At 31.2% G+C, this 26,368-nt stretch overlaps 1 protein-coding gene across 1 annotated transcript in view; it reads left to right on the top strand.

Moving 5' to 3' along the window:
• The window catches only part of LOC142318223 (uncharacterized), an 81,883-nt gene that overhangs the window by 40,089 nt on the left and 15,426 nt on the right, over window positions 1-26,368 (top strand). The window contains exons 10-14 of the mRNA XM_075354786.1: window positions 1,545-1,679; window positions 5,445-5,567; window positions 9,915-10,037; window positions 18,608-18,727; window positions 23,641-23,766. Coding sequence (XP_075210901.1) covers window positions 1,545-1,679; window positions 5,445-5,567; window positions 9,915-10,037; window positions 18,608-18,727; window positions 23,641-23,766 — 627 coding nt within the window. The remainder of the gene's footprint in view (window positions 1-1,544; window positions 1,680-5,444; window positions 5,568-9,914; window positions 10,038-18,607; window positions 18,728-23,640; window positions 23,767-26,368) is intronic.

Genomic DNA, 26,368 nt, shown 5'->3' on the forward strand with positions numbered 1-26,368 from the left:
AGTTTCTTAACAGTCTATAATTTCACACAGTTCTGTGCAGAAAAAAACAATGAAGTGGTTCATTGTAACATTCTGCACACTTATTATTTTCTATTTTTAACTGGAATTACATTCCAAGACTGTAATACATTGAAAACATTCATCAGAAACCAAATTGTATTTTTAATTAGCTTTGAATTTAAACTTTATTTTGTTACTCATCATCAATGATTCTCCAGAATTGAACATAATTGTCATAATCATTAATAAATTATTTGTATACTGTATAATTCTTCTTGAGAGATCATTTCCATTAGTAGGCAACACCTTACATTAGTGAAAGTATAAGCACACCTTCTGGTTGAATTCTTAGATTTATGAGTCAAAGAAAGGTCAGCACTGCTTAAAGTTATTAATACATTTTTTTACAAATTACTAAATTTCAAACAAGCTTTCAAAATTTGAACCCTTAAATTAATACATTTTCAAATTAAATAGAATGCGTACTTTCAAGTTAATGAAACTTTTTCTTCCAAAGGTCCTAACTATCAGGTCCCCCTCAACGGAGTACCTAGTAACAATCTATCTTAGAAAACACTAAAAGATCTTAAAATATCTGAAAGTTAACATGCACTTAACAAAACAGTCCAGAATTATACAAATTAAACTGTAATGTTTGTGATAAACATTACATTATACAGAATGGTCACACATAAATCCACAAGTAGAACACATACAGGCATTGTATAATATAGAATAAAAAGTTGTAAATCATAGAAACAAGTACAAATAAACACATTAATCGTATATGAAAATTTTACACACAGACATACGAACCAGTATAATACACTTGAACAACATAAAATTAATATATTAAAAAATCTGACAAAAACAACATGCTAAATGAATAAGCACATCACATACATAATATGTTATTCATGTACATTTTTAATAAATTTTCTAACTTTTTAAAAGTAGGATGACAATGATAACAATGTAGTTAGATAATCCACCAACCACTGTTGGCTACTTCGAAGAAGCCAACAATTACATTGAAAAGGCATTTGGAAGAAAAATTCTATTTATTTCAAATAGAACCATTTATTATTTTGTAATAATTTTAAAATAAATCATTATCAGTAACTGAACAGCTTTTTCACAACAGCACCTATCCTTATATGATTTATAAAATTAATTATAAAGATGTTAAAATAAATCCCCAAAAAAATTTTTTTTAAACCTTCATCATCTTACATGAAACCAGTTGTGAAAAAAATTGATCAAAAATCATTATAACATATTGTTACTATATTAAAGAAACTGTCATTAAAAGTGCATATGACTTTTGTACTAATTATTTAAAAAAAAAAAAAAACATTGGATTTTGAAATATGAATTGTATTTTAAATATGGATTTTATGTATAAGGTTAAGTTTTGTATTTTAGATTGAACTGTTTTTATTTGTAAAAATCACAAAGACAGTTTAAAATTACTAATTAAAAAGTGTTTTACTTTGAGTTGTTATTGAAGCCAGTTTTATATTTTAATTTACTATGTGTTACAGAAAATAAAACTTGTACAAATTCTACTGATGAATATCCTTTTAGATGCAAAAGTGGTCAGTGTTTAGACAGTACTAGTGTATGTGATGGAGTAAAGGATTGCACTGATGGATCTGATGAAGAAATAAACTTGTGCTGTAAGTAATATGTTTATAAGTAATTGACTCTAGCTTATTGTTATAATAAACTTATGAAAAAGGATTTTTATTTTTAATAACTTTTTATTATATCTTCACTATGATAGAAAATGTTTTAGCACAGGTATTCTTTGGCTCATATTTTTCCAAGTGCTTCATATTAAAATATTTATGAGACAATTTTTAAACAAACAAAACACATTTTCATAGTAATATGAAAAAAAATTTCTTTAAAAAACCATTACATTGAAAAAGAGTATGATGTCATGAATGCCAACTCATGAGATTATTATGTTACTAGCTGGTCGAAGCAGCAAATAGGGAGATTCATTATCGTGATCTTTGCTATGTGGGGTGGATTGAGCCATGCAAGTAGATAGAATGATCATTAGTCTGGCTTATATCATGTATTGACTTAAATAATCAGTAGTTTCTCTTTGCTGCAGGCCACAGCTATAAAAAAAAAACAGTGTGCAACCAAATGATATCTCAACAAAAAGAAGATGCTGAGTACAGCTCAACATGCAGGAGTTTGGCTGCTTCATTGTAGCTGACTTCTCCAATCAGGTCTATGACTCCAGTTCCTGGGGTAGTAAGCTAAAATGGATTTTTAAGATCACCTAAATCTCATAAGTTTTGGACTCCTGGTGTGATCCAGCTGTTTTTGTTAACTTTGGGAGCTCACAGACCAAATAGCTCTTTCAAAGCTAACCTAACATAGTTGATCCCTATCTTAGTCGCCACTGATGTAGCTACAAATGGCCTATCCATCAAAAGGACACTAATAAATTCACTACCTCTTGCTCTCTCCTCAGTGACAGTAGCATCTTCGTAATGCTATTTTTGATTTTTTCTATATATTTTGTCTTTTATAACATTGCAAAATGAGAGTAAATGCAATTAAAATTGTTGTATTTGGTGTATGTTTCTATATCTCATTTTCACTCTTTATCTTTTTATTAAAAACATCATGAATGCCATCACAAAAAGCTAAACTAAGCCATTATTTTCTCTACCTACTGATAAAAAAAATTACTGACCATATATTTATATAATTAATTTAGATTAAAGCTAAGGTAAGCTAAGCTGTGTCTTGCTAAACTAAGATACTTTATTCAGATTGCTGATAAGATTATTTTCCTCCTCATTCATCTTACATACCAAATTCCAGTAACATGGGTTTTTTGTTTATAGGGGGGAGGAAACCATTTATGTACAAACTGTCAGACTTGCTTATAGGTTCTGCAAGATGTTATTGAGTGCGTATGCATACCTGTGCCCTACCAACTAAACCTCCACCTCTGATAGTCCTTCCCCTTTCTGGAAACTGCTGTGTGGCATTATTTCAGAAAGGGGGACTTGCCATCCTGCACCGGGCATCAGAGTAACCAGGGGAGGCCCCTGGACACTCACCTGCAGTCCTGTCCTCCACACCAGAAGTCTCAGGCGCCTGTTTGCTTTCTTGATTCTTCCTCCATCTGGAGCATCTCCATATGGACTAGGCAATATTAACCACAGCAAGCCAGAGTTCTTCTTTGGTTAGCCGGGAATCCATAAGTTCCTTGGGCGAGAACATAACCTTCTTACCCAGGAGTAATTCAAGTTTTTTTTTTTTTAATTAGCTCCAGAAAGTGGGAACTTACCTTCCTTCTCTGAGCATCGTAGTTACCGCGGATTCACTGCATCCAGGCAACTTTTTAAGCAGATGGAGTGCGGTGTTATTGAACATAAATCACACATGTATTAAAAATAATGTTTGCAGTTTGTTTGACACGTATTTAATTAATTCTATATTTTGGTTTCAGACACCAATAAAATTTTTATCTTATAATAGAACAAATCTAACGCGTAAAATATTCTTCATGTTTATATAACTTAAAATCAGTGGATTACAGAAAGCAATCTCAGAAGAACAACGCACATTTTGAAGTACTCTATAAATAAATTTAAATAGAGCAGAACAGAAATAACTTTGAATTGAAGAGGGAGAAAAAAGGAATCGTAGCTTATTAATGGTGCAAAACAAAACATAAATTGTTAACTAAGTTTGCTTTAAAATTCTATGTGAAACTGACTAGTCCAATGAACGAGCAGCTTGACCAATATTTCTGAAGGTCATTTGACTTAAATAAATAGTCAGACGATTAAATGATATTAGTCAATGCTAAATTTGTTAGTTTCAATTCAAAGTGCATAATAATTTCTCATGCTAGTATTAGTACCTGATGTTATACATCGTGCCACTAGTTAACACGTTCAGCGACCCAGAAAAAAAATGTATTTGAATTTATTAGTAGTTTTATATGTTTGTTTGAAGCAACATTTTTATTAAGAAAATAACATAATTGCCAAAATGAAAAAAAGAGTTATTAATACTGTCTTCCGTTTATATGTATTAATTGCAATCACTTTACATTTTTTAATTATTTTTTTTTAGGTCATCATTAGTTCTGATCAGCATAATCGAAATAATATTTCACATTAATATTATTTTAATAATTTTTTATAAAAAAGAAACAAAGATAAACTTTGAATAAATAAAAGAAATATGGAAATGGCGAGGATAAAATGTGCACTTTAAAAAAAAGTTAAAAATTGTCGGGGTGAGTTATCCATGGGCTACTTTAACAATTTTTTTTTTGTCTTCAATCATTTGACTGGTTTGATGCAGCTCTCCAAGATTCCCTATCTAGTGCTAGTCGTTTCATTTCAGTATACCCCCTACTCCCTACAACCCTAACAATTTGTTTTACATAATCCAAACATTGCCTGCCTGCACAATTTTTTCGTTCTACCTGTCCCTCCAATATTATATTCCAGGATACCTTAATATGTGGCCTGTCTCTTCTTCTGGCCTAGTCTGTCTCTTCTTTTAACTATATTTTTCCAAACGCTTATTTCTTCATCAATTTGCCAAAACACCTCTTCATTTTTCACTTTAACAATAGGATTGAAAAAACCTTTTCAAATAATGGTTCAACAAAAATTAACCTAAGTCAACTGTCTGAGCTTGAATAATAGGAAAATAAAATATCGTAGGGATTTAAAGCGTCAACGCGTCATCACTTGCAATGATGAGATATCGAGTCATTAGCGCTCAACATGTTAAGCAAATTCATTGGTTGCAGTTTTTGAGAGTTTGTTAGAATTATTCTTGCAATCTCACATGATTGGCCAAACCGTTTGTGATTTTTTACATAAGATAAAAATTATAAATTTAGGAAAAAATAAACAATAATAAAATGGAACCTTAGCACATAGTTTGAAAAAGATTGTTTGAGATCAGTAAAGTAATGAAAACTATTAAAAATGTATTTTACAATTTGTACAACGAAATCAGTCAAAACATTTTGGTAAAGAACCATCAAGTACAATAAAATGTCTGTCTTTCTACATTATTTCATGTTGTTCACAGAAATGGGCTTGAAGTAGCCCTCGACCTCAAACAAATAATACTTTTAATAGTCATTATGAACACATTATTTTTTTGTATTAAATAATAATGTAAATAAATACTCTAATGAAATGCTAAGTATTACTAATTATAAATTAAATAGATCGCGTAATGAATGGTAGCTACATTCATATTCTATAGATAATAAAAACACTGTATATCATGGACTGTAATACAGATTGGAAATACACGTGCTTACAGAGACATTATTTGAAAGCATTGTGTTTTAGTTTTAACACGTTTATTTTAATTTTATCATGTATTTTCATATTTTATTTTTAACAGTATTTTTTATTTGTTAATTACAACAGTAAATCGACAGTGTCCAGATGAAATGTTCCGTTGCAGTAGTGGAAAATGTCTCTTTAACGAAAGTGTATGTGACACAATAAAAGATTGTGATGATGGACAGGATGAAAATAATGAATTTTGCAGTAAGTGTTATGACAGATTATTAATGTAGTCTACTTTATAGACTAATTATAAGTAAATGAATATTTTATTCTGGTAAGTATATAATTATTTATATAAATAATATAGATCATATCAGGAATAGGTAACAGCAGGGGTGCACTCATAGATTTTCCAGCACTGCAACATTTGATTTTGTATGATAGCAGACTGTAAGAATATGGTCCACTGCCACAGGCAGCTGGCTTTATGTTGTGAAGATTGCACAATATAAAATATATCCTATAAGCAAAAGGATTGATATCCTCCAAAGTGATGGATTTTGTTTGTTTCATTCAAGTCTTGTGTTTTCAGAGCAATGTTTTTACATATGGCTCTAGATCCTAGTCATTCGAGTTTGGGTCTGCTAGATATAAAAAAACAGGTCATTGACTCACAGATCATGATCGGAATATGTTTAGGCAACAGCAGTGTTCTTCGTCACATACCATTTAAGGAAGTGGTAATATCTTTCATTAAAAGATATAACAATGAATACTTAATATTAAAATAAAACATAGGTCAGACCTTTTAGTTAAAACAAATTTTATGTGAAAGAACAATTTTTATTTTTCCCAGTAAACAGTAAGGGAAGGCATTCCGGCACCAGGACACCCCTGGACACATATTTCCCAGGCAATTATTCTTTCCTTTCTTCAGAAGATATAAATCAATATAATTTAAAATAAATATCATTTTTTTTTTTATTTTTAACCTTCTATTCAAGTATAAAAGGGTGAAGGTAAAATTTTAATGTGAAAAATTTTAGATGGTTTTGCTTTGATGGAATTTCAGATGGTTTTTGTATGATGGAGTTTTTTGAAGCAATTTAATTATCTTATTTGAAATAACTCTGTAATTTCTTTATTCAAGTTTACATTAAACACAATACAATTAGGGTTCATCAATATGTATACTTTTATTTCCTTTAATGATAGCATATTATGTTATTAGTATTGTTACAGTCTTTGTCTAAAGAGAAAATAATAGAAGTATACATAAATCCTTGTATATTACGTTGAATTAAACAGTTTTAAAACATGCACAAAAATAGTGAATTGTTCTGTCACTGTCTCACACACACATACATGGGCATATCCAGAGGGGAGACAAGGGGGGCAGCTTCTCCCTTCCAAGATGGAAAAATGAAAAAAAAGTATATAAATGACAAATTTTTGAAAAATTTTAAATTAAATAACATTTTGAAATAAACTAATTACAAAATAGGGATACCCGCACCATCTGTGAGAAGGTTTAAGAACTACTGTTACACGCTGGCACCATCTTAATTCTGGCAACAAGATTTTTCTAGAAGTTTCACCATTCCTGTCTTTCACAACACGATTGGAATATTCCAGAAGCTATTAACCAAGTATATAAGAGTGTATATATTTTTGGTTAGTTGGTGCAGTTGTTACTTTCACACAAGAGTGTAAGTAGTGATGCAATTTTTTGATGACTAAAGTTTGTTTTTTCATGCTGGTCACCTGCCATCCACTTTATTATAATGAATGGATATTAGAACGTTTTTTGGTTAGTAGGTTACAGTGATCTTTATTACATGCTTTTATTTTATTTGGAATGTATGTACTATAAATTTACATAAGTGGAACTCTTGCTTTAAAAGGATGTAACTTAAAATTTGTTATTCTTCATTGTTTCCTTATCTTTGTATACTTGCAAGAGTTACGCCACTAGGGATTCTTTTGGATCTTTCAACATAAAGTTGAGTTTTATATTTAAGTTTATAATTTTTATTAAGTTCTTTTAAATAATCAATTCATTTGATGGATCATTAAAAATAATTCTAAACATGGCCTAATTATCAATATTGTTTTTGACAATTGCTCAGATTTTATATCAGTAAAATCAGTTTGTTTCTAGTTTATTTTGAATTTGTCAGTAAAGAAAGGAAAAAATTAACTACCTTGTGACAAATTGTTATGGATATATGGAAATATCCATCTTGGGGTCCCTGAGTCCAAAAAAGTAGCTTTAAAAAAATGTCTGTGTCTGGTAAACTTTTTATTGATGCTTCTTCTGTAAGTTTTTAATGAGAAACTGAAAATTATTAGTCATAAACTTTGAATTAAGCTCAATTAGTCTAGTCGTATACTGCGTAAAACTCAATTTTTACAAAAATTTCAATTAGAACCTTCATTGTCAAACCAATGCAGCAAGATGCCATGTCCGCGTCCACAGCAATGTTTGGTCAATTTAAATTTCTTTTTTGCAGTGAATTTAAAATGAAAAAAATACTAGCAGCAGTGATGAGGATGAGGACAAGGAAGTTCAACCATTCTCTGGATCTAACTCTTGTGACTGCAAGGCCTTCTTCTATGTTTAAAATCAATGTGCAACACAGTGAAAGTGAAACTGAAGACGACAGTTGTCATGAAGATGATACTGAAAAATTCATCTGCCTGGTGATCATTATGCTGGTTGATAAGAAAAACATCTCTTGGAAAACAGCTGTGTACCTTTGAAGAACTATGATTTTGCGGCAGATACCAAACACCACAAGAGGAAATTCAATCACCAGTGGCTAGATGCATATTCACCATGGCTAACTTAGTCAAGGTGACTAAAAGGTGCTTTCTGTAAATGTTGTGTGTTGTTTCTGTCGTCAGCTTGAACAATCAGAGGTGGTTGGGGTATTTTCGATCAGCATTTCTTTTGTTCTTTTTCTTTCAATAAGTACAAGAATGTGCTCAATTGTTGCAAGGCACATATACAGTCTCAGGGACATCAGACTACAATGAATCTGCAAAATCTTTCATGGTGGATGTTTCAGTGGACATCCAACTTCATCAGTCTTCACAATAAATTAATAGAAAAAAAAGAAGTACTCTCCTCAACTGTTTCCTGCGTCATTTTTTCCAGCACACATTTATCTCTCCGAGGCAAAAATCTGGATGAAGACGTGATTGTCGACTTATGCGTCGTCTATGCCGTGAGTATTGCTGCCAACCCCATTGAAAAGTGTGACAAAAATCTGGATGAAGACGTGATTGTCGACTTATGCGTCGTCTATGCCGTGAGTATTGCTGCCAAAACCATTGAAAATCTTGTGACAAACTTACACCTAGACTCTGAAAAGTGTGTGAGGTTAGGCATTGACGGATGTTCCACCATGTTTGGGAAAGTGGGAAAGCAGGTGCGCAGATGATCTTGATATAAAAGTACAAAAAAGCCTTCTACTTCCATTGACCGTCTCACAAGCTTAATCTTGTTGTAAACGACTTAAACCTTATCCTAGAAATTCGAAACTGCTTTGAAACTATCAAGGAGATAATCACATTTTTTTTGCGAGTCTGTTTTACAACGCAAAGTTATTGTTAGCATTATTAAATTGTATGAGACTAGGCGGTCAGAGAAATACAAGAGCATCCGTCATTTTAAGGATCACTTCGTTGACATTGTTAATGCATTATAGATACCTTGACTGAAGAGGAAATTGCAGCAACAAGAAAAACCGCTAATCAAATGCATGCAGCGGCGTGTAGATCTTCATTTGTTGTCAGTAGCATTAACCGCAAAGTATTCCACTACATTAGAACCCGTAGCAAATGCTCTTCAAAAAAGACACTTGACATAGTCAAAGCCAACCAGCGCATTCAAACTATTCTTGTCATGCTACGAGTTCATCGGGAAGATGCGGAGAACCTCATGACTGCCGTTTAAAAAGAAGTAGGCGGCATTGCAGTGCACATGAATGTTAATATAACCGCCATTCGCATTGCTTGGTGACAGTAGCATAAAAGCAACCATCCAGTCAAAAATACATCCGAAGTTTGGAGAAGGTCTAATAATTCCTTACTTGGATTCCATCATATCGTCTTTAGAAATCAGATTTTCTGCAGAGAGATCTGTCAGCATTTTTATTGATAAATTTTCACCCGAGTAATGTGAGAGGTGTTTTTCATTGGATGAGCGGAGTAAAAGTACTTCATCTCGTGAACTTTCTACAATTTAGAAGGAGAAAGGGAATTGTGGCTCAAAATGTGGAATGAGGTACAGGAAGCGCCAGAAATAATTGAGGTTTTAGAAAAGAGAGAATCATTTTTCCTGACTATTAGAAAGTAGTCAATTTGCATCTAATCCTCAAACTATTGTTACAAAATTAGTTTTTTTTTTAAACAAATATTTTATTCTTCCTTTGGTATTGTGTATTTGCATAGGACCCCTCTCATGGACTACCCTTCGACCGTGAAAGAAGTTGCATTCAAAAAGCTGCCTTCCCTTCCGTTTTGATCTGGATACGTCCCTGCACACATACATTTAAGTGTAGTTGCAATGTGGCATAAGATATGATAATAATCACATTTCAGGAAATTTTACGTGCCTTGATTACCACTTTAAATGTAAAAGTGGTCATTGCATTGGTGATTGGTTAGTCTGCGACACAGTTATTCAATGTCCTGATGGCAGTGATGAAGATGCCGATATGTGCTGTAAGTATAATCTTAGATTTCTTTTTTTTAGATTACATTTATCTGATGTATCTTTTTTGAAAGAGGTAAAAGTATTAAAGGTAATTTAAGAAAATATTCATAAAATTCCACGTGCAATATAAACATAAAAATTTTAATAATTTTAATTTACGAAGTCTATTGTAAAATTTAAGAATTTGCTATATGCTTATGATTATCAAATACGGTAACAGTTTTGGAAAGTATTCATTCTTTTAAACTGAAAACGTTATTAGAAATTACATATTCTAAATGATTAGCATTCTCTTAGGTAGAATCTAATTTGAATTATTTGTGGTATAAGACTGAAACGATTTTCAACAATCGTAGCATACTTCTGTTATAACACATTTACTGTAATACATTTATTCTGGCAGACCAGATAGGCCGCTACAATATTCTACAACAGGATCATCGCTGTCACTCCCATCACTATAACTCATCATTACCTTCCTCATCAGCAAGTCTTATAATAAATTCATCAATCGCATTCTCCATTATCCAGTCTTTTTCCCAGAAATCTTTTTCTATTTTCTTTACGTGACTGCAATAACTAATCCGATCTTCTTTAGACAGTTTTTATTCCTTTCTGAAGAAGTCGCTGCAATTTCTTTATTGAAATATCGTCAGAATTGTTAGCTGATCAAATGTAATGTTTTAAATTAGGTCATGCTAATTCTATTGGACTGGGCTCACATATGTATAGAAGAAGGAGCATTGTGATCGTGATCAGCGAAAAGTTTATCGACCCGAAATGGTCTTTCTTTCGGTTTTATTTTTTCAACTAATTTGTATAACGTAGTTTCTCTTTCACCTTTCATATGCTTCTCGTTCTCCGACATAAGCCAGGATCAATCGATAAGAAGCATTTGTAGTGCTCATAACTCCATAGCATCCTAACTTTGCCAGCACTTTCTTAAAGTTATATTTGTGTCTACCCATAAACATAAAATATTAGCACTACTTTCTGATTTAAATTTGTTGTACCTCCCTAAATCTGGCATTTACAACATCCTCTCGTTCGATAAAAATCTTGTTAGATTTGCACGTCTTCGTCCACTTCAAACCCATTTCTTTCAAAATTTGTCGAAGAGTGCTGGAATTCCATTTAAAATCAATCCTATTTTGTAATGCAAGTAACAACTTCACGGAGGTAGTAACAATTTTCTGCATTAATTGAAAATCGTCTATTATTTCATTTATTACATCTTGATCAAAGTCATCAATTTCATTTTTATATAAGGGTGTACACTGTTTCTTCCTGGAGTCGATAGAGTTCCATCATCATTAAATCGAGCTTCCTTTCGTAGACATTTGATTGGTGATATCGAAACATTACATTAATTTAGTACTCTTATTAAGAGGAAAATTAAAACATTTTTGTTTAGTTTCACAATACTACTCTGCATTTAGAACATTTCTTTCACACTACGAATTGTGTTATTCGTCCGCACCGTTTTTTTACAATCAAAATTGCATTTCACTTGAAATCTAAAACGATATCACATAAAATATGACAATATTTATTCAAGTAATAAAACGAATTTATACAAAGATACAGACAGTACTGCATGCTGATAGAAAGGTCAGTGACCAGACCAACCACTTATTTATGGTTGGCCCATGCACTGTTTAAGTTATCCCCCTTTTACACCTCACTTTAAACAGATTTTTTCTCTTGACTACTAACTGCATTTGATAAAATTTGATTCATGATCTAAATTGTTAATACTCAATTTACAATCTTAGAAATTATATCAGTGTCTCAAAATATAAAAACGTTTTTTTGTAGTTCAAACAACAAAGATAATTTATTCAGGTACTGAATAGCATCAATATCCAAAAAGTGAAGTTTTTATGCCTCTAAGTCTAACCGTTAAGAAGCAGAAAAAATTATGGAGTTTATAAATAAATCTCCCAACCCAAACAGTAGAGAGCGTCTGTGGACTTAAAACGGTCACAACTCATTTCACTTATCTTCGAGAGTGTCCATTATCGAGATTTGTTTCTCTAAAACAAAAATACTATTTATTAACACATCAGAAACTTAGCATTGATATATTTCACTCAGCGCGTGAGAATAGGAATAGTGGAATGTACGTACTGTGTTTCAGCTCGCTACAGACCCAAGCGAAATGAGCATACTAGTAGTTGTATCTAATAAAATGAGACCTACTCTTTTGAGCCACATTTTAGGTAGATTCATAAAAATGCAATTACTGCCTGATTTTAGCGAAACATTGATTCGGAGGATGTTTTTAGCAGTTTATTTAATTGTTTGTAAGTTAGTTTGTACGGCTTTTATTAACTATGAAACGTCATTTTATTTGGTAACAAAGCAAGCCATCATAATTGCATTATATAACCAGGCTGTAAACACAACCTACACAAACTTGCTGCAGTCAATATAGGAAGAAGCAAAAGCTACCATCTGTGTCAATGAACAGTAGAGATAAATGTATAAAAATCTCTACGACAAGGCGACACTACTGTATATCAGCCATGCTCTTCTCAGCCTGCCTTGAGGAGGTATTTAGAAAGCTGGATTGGAATTTAATTACTACTTACTGTCTTTCATCAAATTTTTGTTCAATAATTTTTAAAACACGTTCTTTTAGCTTAAAGTGATTTTAATTACTTTTATTTGAATTTAAAAACATATTTAGCAATTTAGAAAGCTGGACTGGAAAAATGAGGGCATACGAAAAAATGGCACATATCTTAACCACCTGAGATTCGCAGATGATATAGTTCTCCACACAGGAACGAGAAGAACTACAAAGACACACACAACAGGAACTGTAAGTGGCTGTTGAAACCTGTGGTCTAAGGAAGAACCTTAAAAAGTGCCGGGTCATTCCAGCAAGTTTGCTGAGAAAAGAAAACTTTTTGACTGGAGAAAAACTCGATCATTATATCTTATCTTGATCAACTGAGGGTGATACAATCAAAGAAGTTTAACGACGAGTTAAGCTTGGGTGGCAAGCATTCGGAAGACTTAACATCGTTTTCAAGAACAAACTCCCCTTTAGCCTTAAAAAGAAAGTGTTCAATCAATGCATAATATCAGTTTCTTAGTTATAGAAGCGAAATTTGTACATTAACCGTTAAATCATACAGAAGCCGTGGGTTGCACAAAGAAATATGGAACGATGTATGCTTGGAGTTACCAGACGGGATAGGAAGACCTGTAAATGGATCAGAGCAGAGACGAAAGTATATATCATAATGAAAATTAAAGAATATTAAAATGGCGGTGTGCAGGCCGTGTAACAAGAAGAACTAATGACAGACTAAATTAGCACTTAAATGCATGGTACTTATTGTTAAACGATCACGAAATAGGCCTAAGGATCATTGGATTGATGATATTATCAAGTACATTGGACCGAATTAAAGAAGATCGCACAAGACCGTATTAGGGGTAACGTGCTGAAGAAGCCTTCATCCTGCAGCAGATAAAGGCTGACATGATGATAATGAAGAAGTTAGTTTTATTATTTATGATTACATTGTTATTTTTCTAAAATATTTCGTTCTTTTGTTTTATGATAATGAAAATTTTGTTTCGCTTAATAGCTAGTTAAAATATGCTACATTTAGATATGTTTTGTTTTTAATAAACTTCAAATTTTTCGTTTGTATTGGGTTTCTGAGAACTTATTTCATACCATTTTACTCAGAATCGAATTCTCTACAAGTTATGTTAAAGACTTTTATGTGTTTATTACCCAATTAAGAAACTTATTTTACCTAAATATAAAATAGTGTGTTTTTTATCTCAATATTTTGTCTTTTACTCTAAATTTCTTGAAAACTACTAAAAATAAAGTTCTGGGACCTATTTGCTTTTCATTCAGGCTTCGTATAAAACTGCTAATTTACCTCTTAATTTGGGTTTCAAGAACTATAGACTTGCTTAATTTTTCGGAAGACGTAGAAATGAGAGCGAAATCTTACGTCAGCCGACAATTGCTAACAAAGCGTTTCTGAACGTATATTCATATAAACGTTTTTCTCTATATTCACCAGTAGAACATTTCCTGAAAACTTGTTACATTCTTCCTGATTCATTCTATCTATGAATTTTTGTAAGATTTAAGGCATCGACTGCTGTGTTCATTAGCACGATGGAAATGGAATCTTTGTAGTTATGAAAAATTCCATGCCTGACCGGGATTTGAATCCGCGACCTTTGGATGAAATGCCGAGATGCTACCACTCCGCCATGGAGATCGTGTTGCGTGAATACTGTTGATTTTCTATGTGCTTTATAAAATTTTATTTCTTATTTTTTATGGAGCATATTCTCTTCTGTTGCATTTTCTCCCTGTCTAGGTCATTCCAGTTTCCCAGTATTTTATTTCAATGGTAGGTTATGATGGTTAAAGGCGAGATGTGGAGGTGATAAAAAAATATTATTATTATTGTTAACTTAAAGAAAGCTCTATTTGTGACGCGAATTGAAGACACTACTGAAGTTCCTGCTGAACAGAGGTTACTAAAAGATACTACTCAGATTACAGACTTTGTTTGCACTAAGAGCTTGCTACAGAATGTATTTGGGTTGAAATGTGATTGAAGGATGACGCAAACTTCTTGGTTGATAATCATTATTTAAGCCCCGAACTTAGCTGTTGGTATGGGTTCGGTTAATCAGTTATTTAGTATACTAGATTGGGAGCAATATAGAATTGTGATACTAGGCAACTTCAACGTGCCAAGAGTTAATTGGGACAGTCACTTCCTCAACCCTAGAATTTAATATTATGCAAGAAAAAACGCTTTCTTTTCCCTTTTTTTGAGATTTTCTCTTTTCCCCAAGAAGGAGAGGCTTTCCCTTTTTGAGGAATGATACTAGACTTGATCAATGTAATTTCCATCTGCTGGAGGGCCATACTTTGACCTTGTATCTTGTTTTAGTTAATGTTGATGTGAATATGGGCATGGATATTGAACATCTTATTTATTTTGATGTCTCGCATGACGCCCTTGCAGGGAATGTCAAGGTTGAGAAAATTGTAGACAACAAATCTATCAGGAAAGCTTTTAACTACTCTAGAGATGACTACCTTGGTCTGCATAATGTTCTAAAAGTGATGGACTGGAGTGTAGTTCATTCTTCCTCGAATATTAATGATACTGCCTATTCATTTTGTGAAAGTCTATCTAACAGAATTAGATATCATGTTCCTGTGAGGAGAACAAGGTCAAATTTCTTTCCTGGATAGTTTTCAGACAACTCATTAAGTGTCTTAAACGTAAGAAAGTAATAAATACGCCGAAACATCAAGTTAACTTCAAAACTAAGTTTATCGTTTAACAGCTTATCGTGATGAGTTCTCAGTTAAGCAACTGCTACGGAGGGATACTGTAACGAAAAGCAAGAAGATAGAGGAAGAGCTTAAAGTAAAGCCAGCAAATCTTTAAAGTAAATACGTGAAATCTTTCACAAAGGAAGCTATAGAGGAGTACGTCCAATTAAAATTCGGTAGAAAGTTATTAAGGACGTCAAAGTACTTAGCGAGAAATTTTTAAAGTATTTCCAGTATGTTTACCAACCTGCAAATAGTAGGCATATATGAAATTATAGTGAGAATCATCGCATTACAGATACAGTAAGTATTCTTCACGTAGCTGAGGGAAACGTTTTAGAGTATATTGTGAGTTTAAGTCTGAGATCTGCAGCTGGTAACGATGGCATCCCGTGTTTCATTATAAAAGGTATTGCAAAGTTAATGCCAGTTACATTAGTATGGATTTTAGTCTTCTTTCTAATGTTTTTGCAGATTGTAAGAAAAAGGCACTAGTTACGCCTATTCCTATGAAAGCTGATCATCTAATCGTATATTATACGCCTGCCACTGTTTCAAATATGATAGCAAAAGTATTTGAGAGTTGTTGATGGCCACCTCTACAAATTTTTGAATTGAGACCCAAGTGACCTTCAAGTTCTGTTTTTAGATTCTTGAAACAATATAATAATTAACTGTTTTACATACTTCTTCGAATTGATTGGATAATAATTCAACTACTTCGTTTGATGAATCTATTAAATTATCTTCAAAATTGAAGGCAAAGTTTTTACGCCTACAGATGGCCTTCACTTTCTTCCAAATGTCTGCTGCAGTCGTATTTCTGCCAATGAATATTACGTATTGTTACCAGGATCATTTATAAGTCTTTTTGCATACTCTATTTTTTTTTTTTTTAAGGCAATTCAATTTTCTAATGTCGAACGTTTTTTGAAAGTGTTGTATACTTTTTCTTCCTTTTTATCGCGTTGCTAATTCATTATTACATCGTGGAGCGGACGGTTTCCTGCATTTTCTGGGAGTATATCTTGATGCTGAGTCAAATATGACATCAGTTATTACATCGACATTGTTTCAACGACTCTAGTTGTTTCAGAGATTTCTATGTCAGCAGAGAAACTCGTCCATTCTGCCTTATCAATCAAGCATCTTTTAGAGATGGGCTATATTTTCATTGAAGCATCAGTTGAAATTTGCACCAGAAAATGGTCACTTCCGTGAAACCTTCGCAAAACTTTGAAAGAGTATTTTGTTGGAATCGATGCCTTATAAATGTTAAATTTATTCAGGACGTTGATCCATCTATGGCATCAAAGTAAGTTCCTGAGCCGTTATTTAATATATCTAGAATTTGAAAGATACTTTTTCAACTTTCTTTTGGGATCTGTTATATCCGACCCCGAATAGTCAATCATTAGTATTATGAATATAGAAAGCTGGACAGTTAATCACAGTATGACATCTTCTTTCCAATTAAGTTTCGGCAAGTATATGCTGTAAATAGTAATCTGTATTTCATTATGATTGTGATTCCTTGCAGTTCTATATTTATTTCAACTGTTTTTGTGGTAGCCTTAGTTGAATTTAATATGGCTACATCACCTTCAACTCATATCAGGCGGTTAATCTTGCCAATAAATATTGTAATTTTTTAATTTAAAATTTTCATTTTGGTAAGCATGTGTTTCTTGCAGACATAAAAATTGTGTCCACATCGTACACCAATCAACATCAATGGATGTTTAAACATCCATTGATGTTGGGCTTCAATGTCGTTGATAAAAGTGTCTCAATTTTTATCCATAACAAACTGATAAGAATTGAGATGCTTTTATAAACTAGATGTACAAATGCATGACTTATTTTTATAACATGATGATCAATTGTTATAACTTATGGAAATTTATTTTATTTTAATTTTAATATACATCAAATTAATATGTGAAGTGAATAATTATATTCAAGTTTATCAGATGTTCCTGAAGATGGAAAAATAATTCCCGAAAGCATAAAACATAATAATAATTAATTACATTGGTTGGTAAGCTGAATTATAATTTATATTTTTATATATATATATATATTTTTAAATTAAGTAAATCTCTGCATACAATCACACTTTTAGAGCAGTCTAAGATGCCATGAGAAACTACTTCAACATTTTTGACTCCAATCATCTTCAATTTCAACAATTTGGTAGATTGGATTTCATTTACAGTTTCAATGAAGAAACCACAATATGTTTTTCTGATTTATTTAATAGGGCTTCTAGCAAATTCAGTTGCAGCTCTTGCAATGACAAATAGCTTCTTTCACCTAGCAAATCTCATACACAGATATAAGTTCCTATTTAGGCTTAGGCCTCCTTACTGTAACAATTTCCTAGTTGGATTTTCACTGCTCTTTCTTATTTTTTCTCTTGAACTGCAAGTTCTTCTTCGGAACTGTTTATGGTTATTCCTTGAATTGTAGAAAGGGTTGTAGCATTTATTTATGGATGCGTTCTTTAACTTTCATCACTGTAGCTCCCCACCCTACTTGGAGACTCAAATGAGATGCCTCACTGAGATTCCAACCAAAATAGCAAGTAGGAAAAGCAAGGGTTGAACCAGGTCCAACCTACTTCAGAGACCCCACGACTTACTAGCCAACCAGTTATAAAGCCTCAGTTAACAAGACGATTGACTGGCTGCCTGTATACTTAAAATAAGAGCCAAAATACAGTGTTGGTGGACGGTAGGTAATTTTCCAGGCTAAGCCACCAGAGAAATCCTCAAATACCAGAATCCAATCTTCAAAGGAGACAGGTTGCTGCATACTGTCAACACACCAGAGAGGTAATTAAAATGGAGACTAGTCGTGATCAGAATTCTCATTGATCACATAAGTAGATCCAGAAAGATAGTAACATTGGAGTTGACGCTTCAGCTACAGGATTTACAAAAAGCTGAAATGTGATTACTTAACATATAATATTTTAAACCTAACAAATAATTTTTATGAAGCAAATTTTAAATGATGTGAAGGCATCTTGGCTACCTGAATAAAAATCAAAACATTAGTCTGGCTCATAAGTAGTTAGTACTTTAAGTATAAGTATATAATTATTTGTATTGAAAGTTATCAATAAAATAAAAATAAATTTAGTTTATTAATAAAGTTACAACACTTAAGAAGGTAAATGCAAATATTCTCAATCGCAGGACAATAATAGAAAAGATCAAAATTTTATTTCAGTGAATAGTAATTGTTCAGAATCTTTCCGATGCAATAGTGGGCAGTGTATTGAATTGAATAAAGTGTGTAATGTTGGTCTGCACTGTGTTGACAAAAGTGATGAAGACCCAGAGATGTGTAGTAAGTGTCTTCATTTACAACATTAATTTTAACAACACTAGAGCGAATTATGCTATTTAGTAATGTGGATAATTTATATATCTGCATCAGTTATCATGAATGCAGTTATAATACTACATATCTAATCATTTTAATTTATCTAAAAATTTGTAGTACACTAACAACCAAATCAAATGATAGTATAATACCACTTGCCTGATCTTCATGATGAAGTGTAATAAATTTATTTTTTATGTGGATTTTTCTGGATTTACCTTTTCATCAGGTTTTGCACTTTTCACATTCTAAAGCTGATTTTTCATCATCACTGTCAGTAACTGTTATTGAATTTAACCTATATGTACTATATGTACCTATAATTACTTAAGGAATAAATAATTAGATTTTTACAAATGCATTTAATCCTCTAAATTTTGTTATATTACATTTTTTACTAGCAATGAATAAATAAAAGTCTTTTGTTACTGTTCTAAAATAATCATACAATATTTGAAAATAAAATCTTTTTTTATCATTACACCATTATTAGAAAATTGCAATAATGTATAAAAAAAAAAAAAAAAAAAAAACCAGCTGACTATTACATTAGAGTTGGTCTCTTGGTCTCTCTCTTCCATTCACAAGTTACCGAATTCAAATGCTTTAAGGTGACATTTTATCAAAGGCTATAAAAGTTCATTTATTGTCTTAAAAAAAATTAAATCTGTTACTTCTAACTGGGCAGATGCCTATCAGGGAGATAATCTACTTAAATTTGATTTTTAAATTTGAATTGACTAAAAACTTAATGCATTTGAAATGTTTTTATGATTCTAGTCACTTTAGCAAAAAATTCATTTTACTTGTAACTCTGAAAGTAAATGTTATAATGTTCCAGCCAGTAGTTTAATTATTGTAATTCACTACTGTATTGAGTGATTTATAATAGTAAAACAAGAAGCACAAAAATAACAAATCTTATTGCATTTGACTAACATGTAATAATACAATTTGAGACAAAGTTCACAATTTGTTACTCTTCTTGACTATATACTAAATAAATACTTGAGAAATTCCCAATCATAACTTAAACTGGATCCATTGCTAAAATAACTTCTCGCCCTTATATAATTAATGAAATATAAACATAATGCTACGGATAATAAATTAAAATAAGACATATAACTAGATATACTGGTCAAAAATTCTTTGTGCACTTTATGTAATAGCTTCCTTCTACTAAAAGATTTTACAAGAAACCTAGTTCTGTCAAGAGAAACCTGTCTTGGGATGCTTGTTATTCTTGGAAATGATGTATCCTTTTGTTAGTGACTGATGTCTCATGTTAGATCATCCACAACAATTAGATAATGGCATCTAACATATATATCTTACTTCATTTCAAGTATATCCCTTGTCCTGTTGATCAGAGACTTCTTTTTGTTGCTTTTTTGTAATTTAGAAAAGTTTACAAAAATGTTTGAACTTGTAAAACAATTGGGGAAACTTTTTACTACAATTTCAGAATTATAATTTTATTTATTACTTATTTGCATAAAGACTTCTGAAGAACACTTTCTATAATCCAGATAAACTTAAAACTGGTTTGCTGTTACATTCTAAGAGTACTTTGATTACTAAAAATTTGTTTGATGATCCATAATCTTCTATTACATTTTTTTTGGCATTCATGGACAAAAAGTGAAATAAAACTGATAAAGTGTTAACAAAATTACCTGAGTTTGATCTATTATAATTTTGTAACTAATCATAAGGAAATAACTTAATGTATATTAAATTGAATGCTCTGCTGTTTTACATTATTCTATTCAGAACTCATTTAAACAGAAATAAACATGTTTAGATTTTAAGAAAATTTTATACCATTGTTAGATCAATACAATTTCCAAAATATTTTGAATTATTTGTTAAGATATTTTTTATTATTGGCTTTTATCTACACTCTTTTCAAATTTCACATCATTTCCATTATTATCTCAGTGGTAGTGAGAGTTTTTTTCTTAAACTGGTATGTGTCTAGTTTTTATGTCACAAACGCAAAAACTATATCTTACATGGAACCTCTCATTATAGTATTCTTCATTGTTTCCCTAAACAGCTTTTTTATCACTCTCCTGTTGCAGTGTAAGAACTTGACTCTCAAGAACAGGTGGTTCTTCATCCCTTACCCTGAGGTTTCTTGTGTAAAAATCGTATAAGAAGTATCATCAGAAGAAATATCAAAAGATGCACACAGAGAAACTTTTCTTTCTTATTAAAGCAGTCATAAATCATGCTAACAAGCTAGTGAAGTGTTGTCTTTTTGGAAAACTGATTTCAATGTAATTCCAATTACCACCTTACAAACAAAAACAAAGTTCACCATCTAAATTATTATAAATTCCAACCAGGTTGTATTTAATTAGTATAGATAGCACTCTCTGTATACTTTGCAATAAGCCTGAACACATTTAAAGTTATATAAAAGAACACATCACTCGTTCTACTGCTTCAACATAACCTAGTATTATTTACATGTAAAATAGCCAGTGGAATTAGGCTACATTACTCTATTATAGTTATTAGATGACTAAAAAATATATAAAACTAAATCAGCTTATGCTGAAAAGTTAAGAAAAGTAGATGAAAACAATGTATTAATAATATATAAACAATAACAAAGTTAATACAATAAATAATAACTAATCAAGCAATCAAGTTTGTGATTAAAAATTAAATTATCTGTTAAGGATTATGGTGATCCCTAATCTGGCTCAAATATAACAAACTTTAAATTTAAGAATTCATCAAGTATTTTTCTAGTAGATTTTTTAAGTCAGCAAAATTAAAAAAAAACACCTTTATTTTATATTTTTGGTTTTATTTTTATTTAAAAATTTTTTCGGCCTACAAAAAACTCTTCCTGCATGAAATGCAGTAATTTGCAAAAACAACAAGCAAGAAATCTGCACTTTAATAAAAACAATAAAGAACACAGTAAAAGAGTGTAGTAATTAGTGGTACTACTGCTAATTATTAATAGCAGTGATTAAGTATCTTAATGAAGAAAGGATGCATGGAGTAGTGTAAATGTGAAATATAATTTTCAACAGTTGAATGTGAACAGAAAATTTTTTTAAAACTGTGATTCCAATTCCCAAAAAAATGATACCAGTAAAGTGTAAAGATCACAGGAGAAATTAGTTTAATTTAACATCCAAAAAAGATTCTTCTGAAAATTCTGAACGGAAGAATAAATTGAAAATAGAGTGAGTGGTTACACAGAAACAATATGGAATTAGGAAGGAAGAAGGTATGAAGGGCTAATAAGAACTATTGGTAACAGGAATATAAAACAAATAAATGTATTTTACAGTTGTGAAAAACTCATTTGGTTATGTCAAATGTAATAGACTAATGAAAATATTAAAAAGCCAATGAATAGGTTGGAAAGATGGAAAGCTAGAAGATTAATTGAAGAATGTATGTGAATCAAAAAACAGTTATGAAAATTAGTACACAAAGTTGTTTGACCTAGAGTAATACTGATCACCAGCCATGTTGAAGATATGTTCAAAATACTCTAGAAAAAGATGAAGAAGTTAGTAGAGAAGGAATGAGAATAAACTATATAAGACTTGTTGACTGACATGTTTCTTTTAGGAAGTAAAATACGTGGTATTCAACAGATGATTTCAAAGTTAGAAAAGATTATTACAAAATGAAAATGAAGGTTAGGAAAACTAGAGTAATAAGTATAACAGACAAAAATATGCCAATGGATCTGCAAAAAAAGGAAGAATTGAACAAGTGAAGTAATACAGATAATTAGGTACCACATTAACAGAAGACTGCAAAAGTGGATAAAACATAAAAAATTATGACACTGGCTAAGGAAGCATGAAGAGAGTTACACTGTAAGGTGGAATTAGATTTTAAGCATAGTGTGAAATGTTTTGTTTGGAATGTACTTATGTAGATGTGAAACATGAACACTAAGTATAAAAGAAAAAAGGTGAAAGAAGTTAAATTTGGAAGTGGAGGAAAATGGAAAGATTATATGGAGACAAATATAAAAATTAAAAGTTAATGGAGATAGCTATCAAGAATAGAAGCTTAAAAAACAGAATAAATCAGAATACGAAAATTAACTGGCAGAGATATATCATGAGAGGAGAAGGATTGATTAAACACATTCGAAAGCTCAGTGGAAGATGCGACGAATAGAAGCTGAAAAAGATTAAAAAATAAAAATGATTTAAAAGGAAATTGGAACTAACAAGAACTCAAAGGTTTAATTGAAAATAGAAGAAGATGGAAATGAACAATGTACAAAGAACCTGTCTCAGACCAGATTGAAATATATGATGATATTACATTATAAAGTTGATTTTATTGCAGCAGTGTATGTGAGAAAATAAAAGAGAAAAATAATCAGTCAATTTTTATATAGTCACTTTTAAAGAATAATCACTTTAAAAACCCCACCTTTACTTTGTATTAATAGATAACAATATATTTAGCATTATGATTAAAATGATCAGAATTTTAAGAAAATCTTGTTTCATGTACTGAAAGAATTATATTGATTAAAAAAAAAATTAATTAAATTAAGTCAAGTACACAAAAGGGTAGTTGTTTATAATGGTTAAAATGTTTGATAATACATGAACTCATGTGAGGAGGAAACAGATTTTTTAAATTTGAAATAAATGGCAATGACTTTCTGAAAGAGAACACTAAATTAAATAGACTAAATATAATATGTTACTTAGTAAAAATACAGGGGTATTTTCATAAACAAGTCATAATTTAAATATAAATAGTTACACATTTATCATTGAACAAGAATTTAATTTTAACAGTTTTTAAAATAACTGTGTATTCTATTGAAAATTACTATAAACTACATTAAAAATTGCATTTTGTTACAGAGAAATATGAACATGATAAAGAGAATGAATTTCAGTGTGGAACTGGTCAGCGAATCAGCAAATCCAGGCAATGTGACCTCATAAAGGACTGTCCAGATGCGCTTGATGAGGACCAAAACATGTGCAGTAAGTATTTCTTTTAAATATACAATCAGTATTAAAAAAAACATAATTTTTCTGAAAGGAAAAGAAAGATATTTATTTCACAACAGGAATTAATTCTTAACATTAATCAGACTGAAGCATAGATTTTAATCATACTGATTTTCTATTCATAATTGAAATAAGTCTACTGCGTATTTTATTTTTTAAATGCTTACAACTTTATGTTACAAAAATAAATAAATAAATTAGACTAAAAAAAAAAAATTAAACATAAATACACTATTTTTTTTGATTTAAAGAAACTATGTAAATAAAACAATAGAAATTACAATTTATTAAATATCATTGTCAGGGCCAGATTTACATGTTTTGTGCCTCGGGCCATGGCAAAATGGCCATCCCTAACATCTTCCATCTATTGTGTCCCTCTCCCCAGCTGTCCTCCAGGATCCAATTTTTAATCAGTACTATCCTATCTATTCTGCTAAATCAACTTTATAAATCATAAAAGTTTGTAATCATTTTCTTTCAAAATTTTGAAACTACATAGCCAAGTTAGCACCAGTACATCCTGCTGTATACTTACTACCTTAACTTTTTATACTTTACTACCGTAATTACAAAGGTGCAAATCAACCTTTCAAAACAAGATGTAAAAGGCATTTACAGATAACAATTTTCAAGTATCATTTAGATGTTATATCACCTAAAAAGCTAACTTACAAACATGAAGTTTCTAAAACAAGTGAAAGTGTAATAACATCAAAACTGCTATGTCTTGCTTTGATATGAGCAAAATCATTAATAACCTCCTGAAAAAAAAAAAAAAATCAAATTTGATAGTCAAATCTTTTTCAGTTGTTAAAAAGCTAGATCTGAGTAAGAGTAGATCTCAAATAATTTTCGATTCTTGACAATGTGGAAATTGTTCTTTCAGCTTCTCAGTTTGTTGCTGGTGAACATAAATACACTTTTAAGATAAATACTTAGAGATTTTGTAATTTTAGAACCCTGTTAAGCTGCGACAGTTGACATATCTTCAGCAGTGACATTGCCTAACTTGTCTTGAGTAAAAAGTACTTTTAAATGAAGACAACCAATGACAGATGATTGTTCAATGTCAGTTGCCTAAAGTTTCTGCAAAGAAGCCACTGCTGTGGTGATTTTCTCAGAATTCAAGCTGCATACATTTGTTAAGAAGGAGAATCTGCTGAGAAACTCAATATAGACAACAATTCTCTTGTCCAAGTAAGAAAGAAGTTTATTAAGGTTCATATCAAAGTGTTCTTGAAAACTACAGTCTGTGTTTTCTTCTTCCTCCTCATCTTCTGGTTCAGATGAGATAGATTCATCAAAGAACTTCTTCCTTTTCTTGGTCTTTTAGGCCTATCTTCTACACATTCACCATTGCATTCAATTTCAAGAACAGTTTGGACTCTCTTTAGTTTTTTCACCAGCCATCTTACACAAGTTAAACTTTCAGTTCATCCACAAATGCAATCAGAGATTTATACAGCATCATGACTCTAGCTATATTCATACAGTGTGATTGTACCTTTCACTTACAGAGTTAAATTTATTGAGAACATCACCCACGAAGTTTCAGTGCAAACATGTTTCCTTAAAAGCCCTATGACTTTGTTCTTTGTTTTTAATTTCCATCTTGACAGTTAATCATACTTTACAGAGCTTTTGCAATTGCCCCAATTTCTCTGTTGAGGCTTTTGTTTGCCTCTTCCCTGACCAAACATCTTATTATGCTCAGAGATTATATGGAGAGGCTCTTATCACCAGGCTTGAAAAATGATTTTAGCATTTTTTATTGATGGATCAATGAAAAAAAAAGATTGCAGAGGTCTTATAACAAGTCAAAGAATGATCTATAAAGATTATAGCATTCTGCCATATTATATCCCACTAAATTAAGGAAATTGGCAGAGCATAGCACATAAAATATCAGTGGATTTGCTTCTTTTAGTCTAGTTTGATCCAGAGTATATCACAGACGTATTTGAAGCATTAATGAATGCGTGACAATTCTGAATGTATAATCTGTGATCCTTAAAAAATTCAGAAACTGAATCAACAACTTCTTTTTCCTGTATGACCTTGGTTTTTAAAAAAAATCTAAAAATCATTCTTCAGGATATCAGGATTCGTTCAAATACAATATCAGGTGATATATTATTTTGCACCACTGAGCCTTTTGCACACATCCATTTTTTTTGTTAAAATGACATAACTAAAATTAACTTTAAACCAAAAGTATATTAAATGAAATGAACTGAGTACTTACAAAAATGCTTTAGAATATATTAGGAATACAATTTGAATTAAAGTAAGTATGTCTTTTTAAATATTGTAAACTTGTAAATATTTGTAAACTTTTTATCCACAACAAAAACTTCACTGAAGTTTCCGGTAAGAATCCGGTAAACACACTGAAACAGCAGAATAGAGGGAAAATCGTAATGATTTTTTTTTTTTTTTTTGAGGGCGAAAAACGCTTGCGCGTTATCATCGCCCGGAATCTTTTTTTTTTATATAAAAAATTAAAGGATTTAAAACTATTCTAAAAGATGAATAAAACTTACAACTAATATCACAGATAAAAACTAATATA

This window comes from Lycorma delicatula, chromosome 1, assembly GCF_047948215.1.
Source record: "Lycorma delicatula isolate Av1 chromosome 1, ASM4794821v1, whole genome shotgun sequence".
In the NCBI taxonomy this organism is placed as follows: domain Eukaryota; kingdom Metazoa; phylum Arthropoda; class Insecta; order Hemiptera; family Fulgoridae; genus Lycorma; species Lycorma delicatula.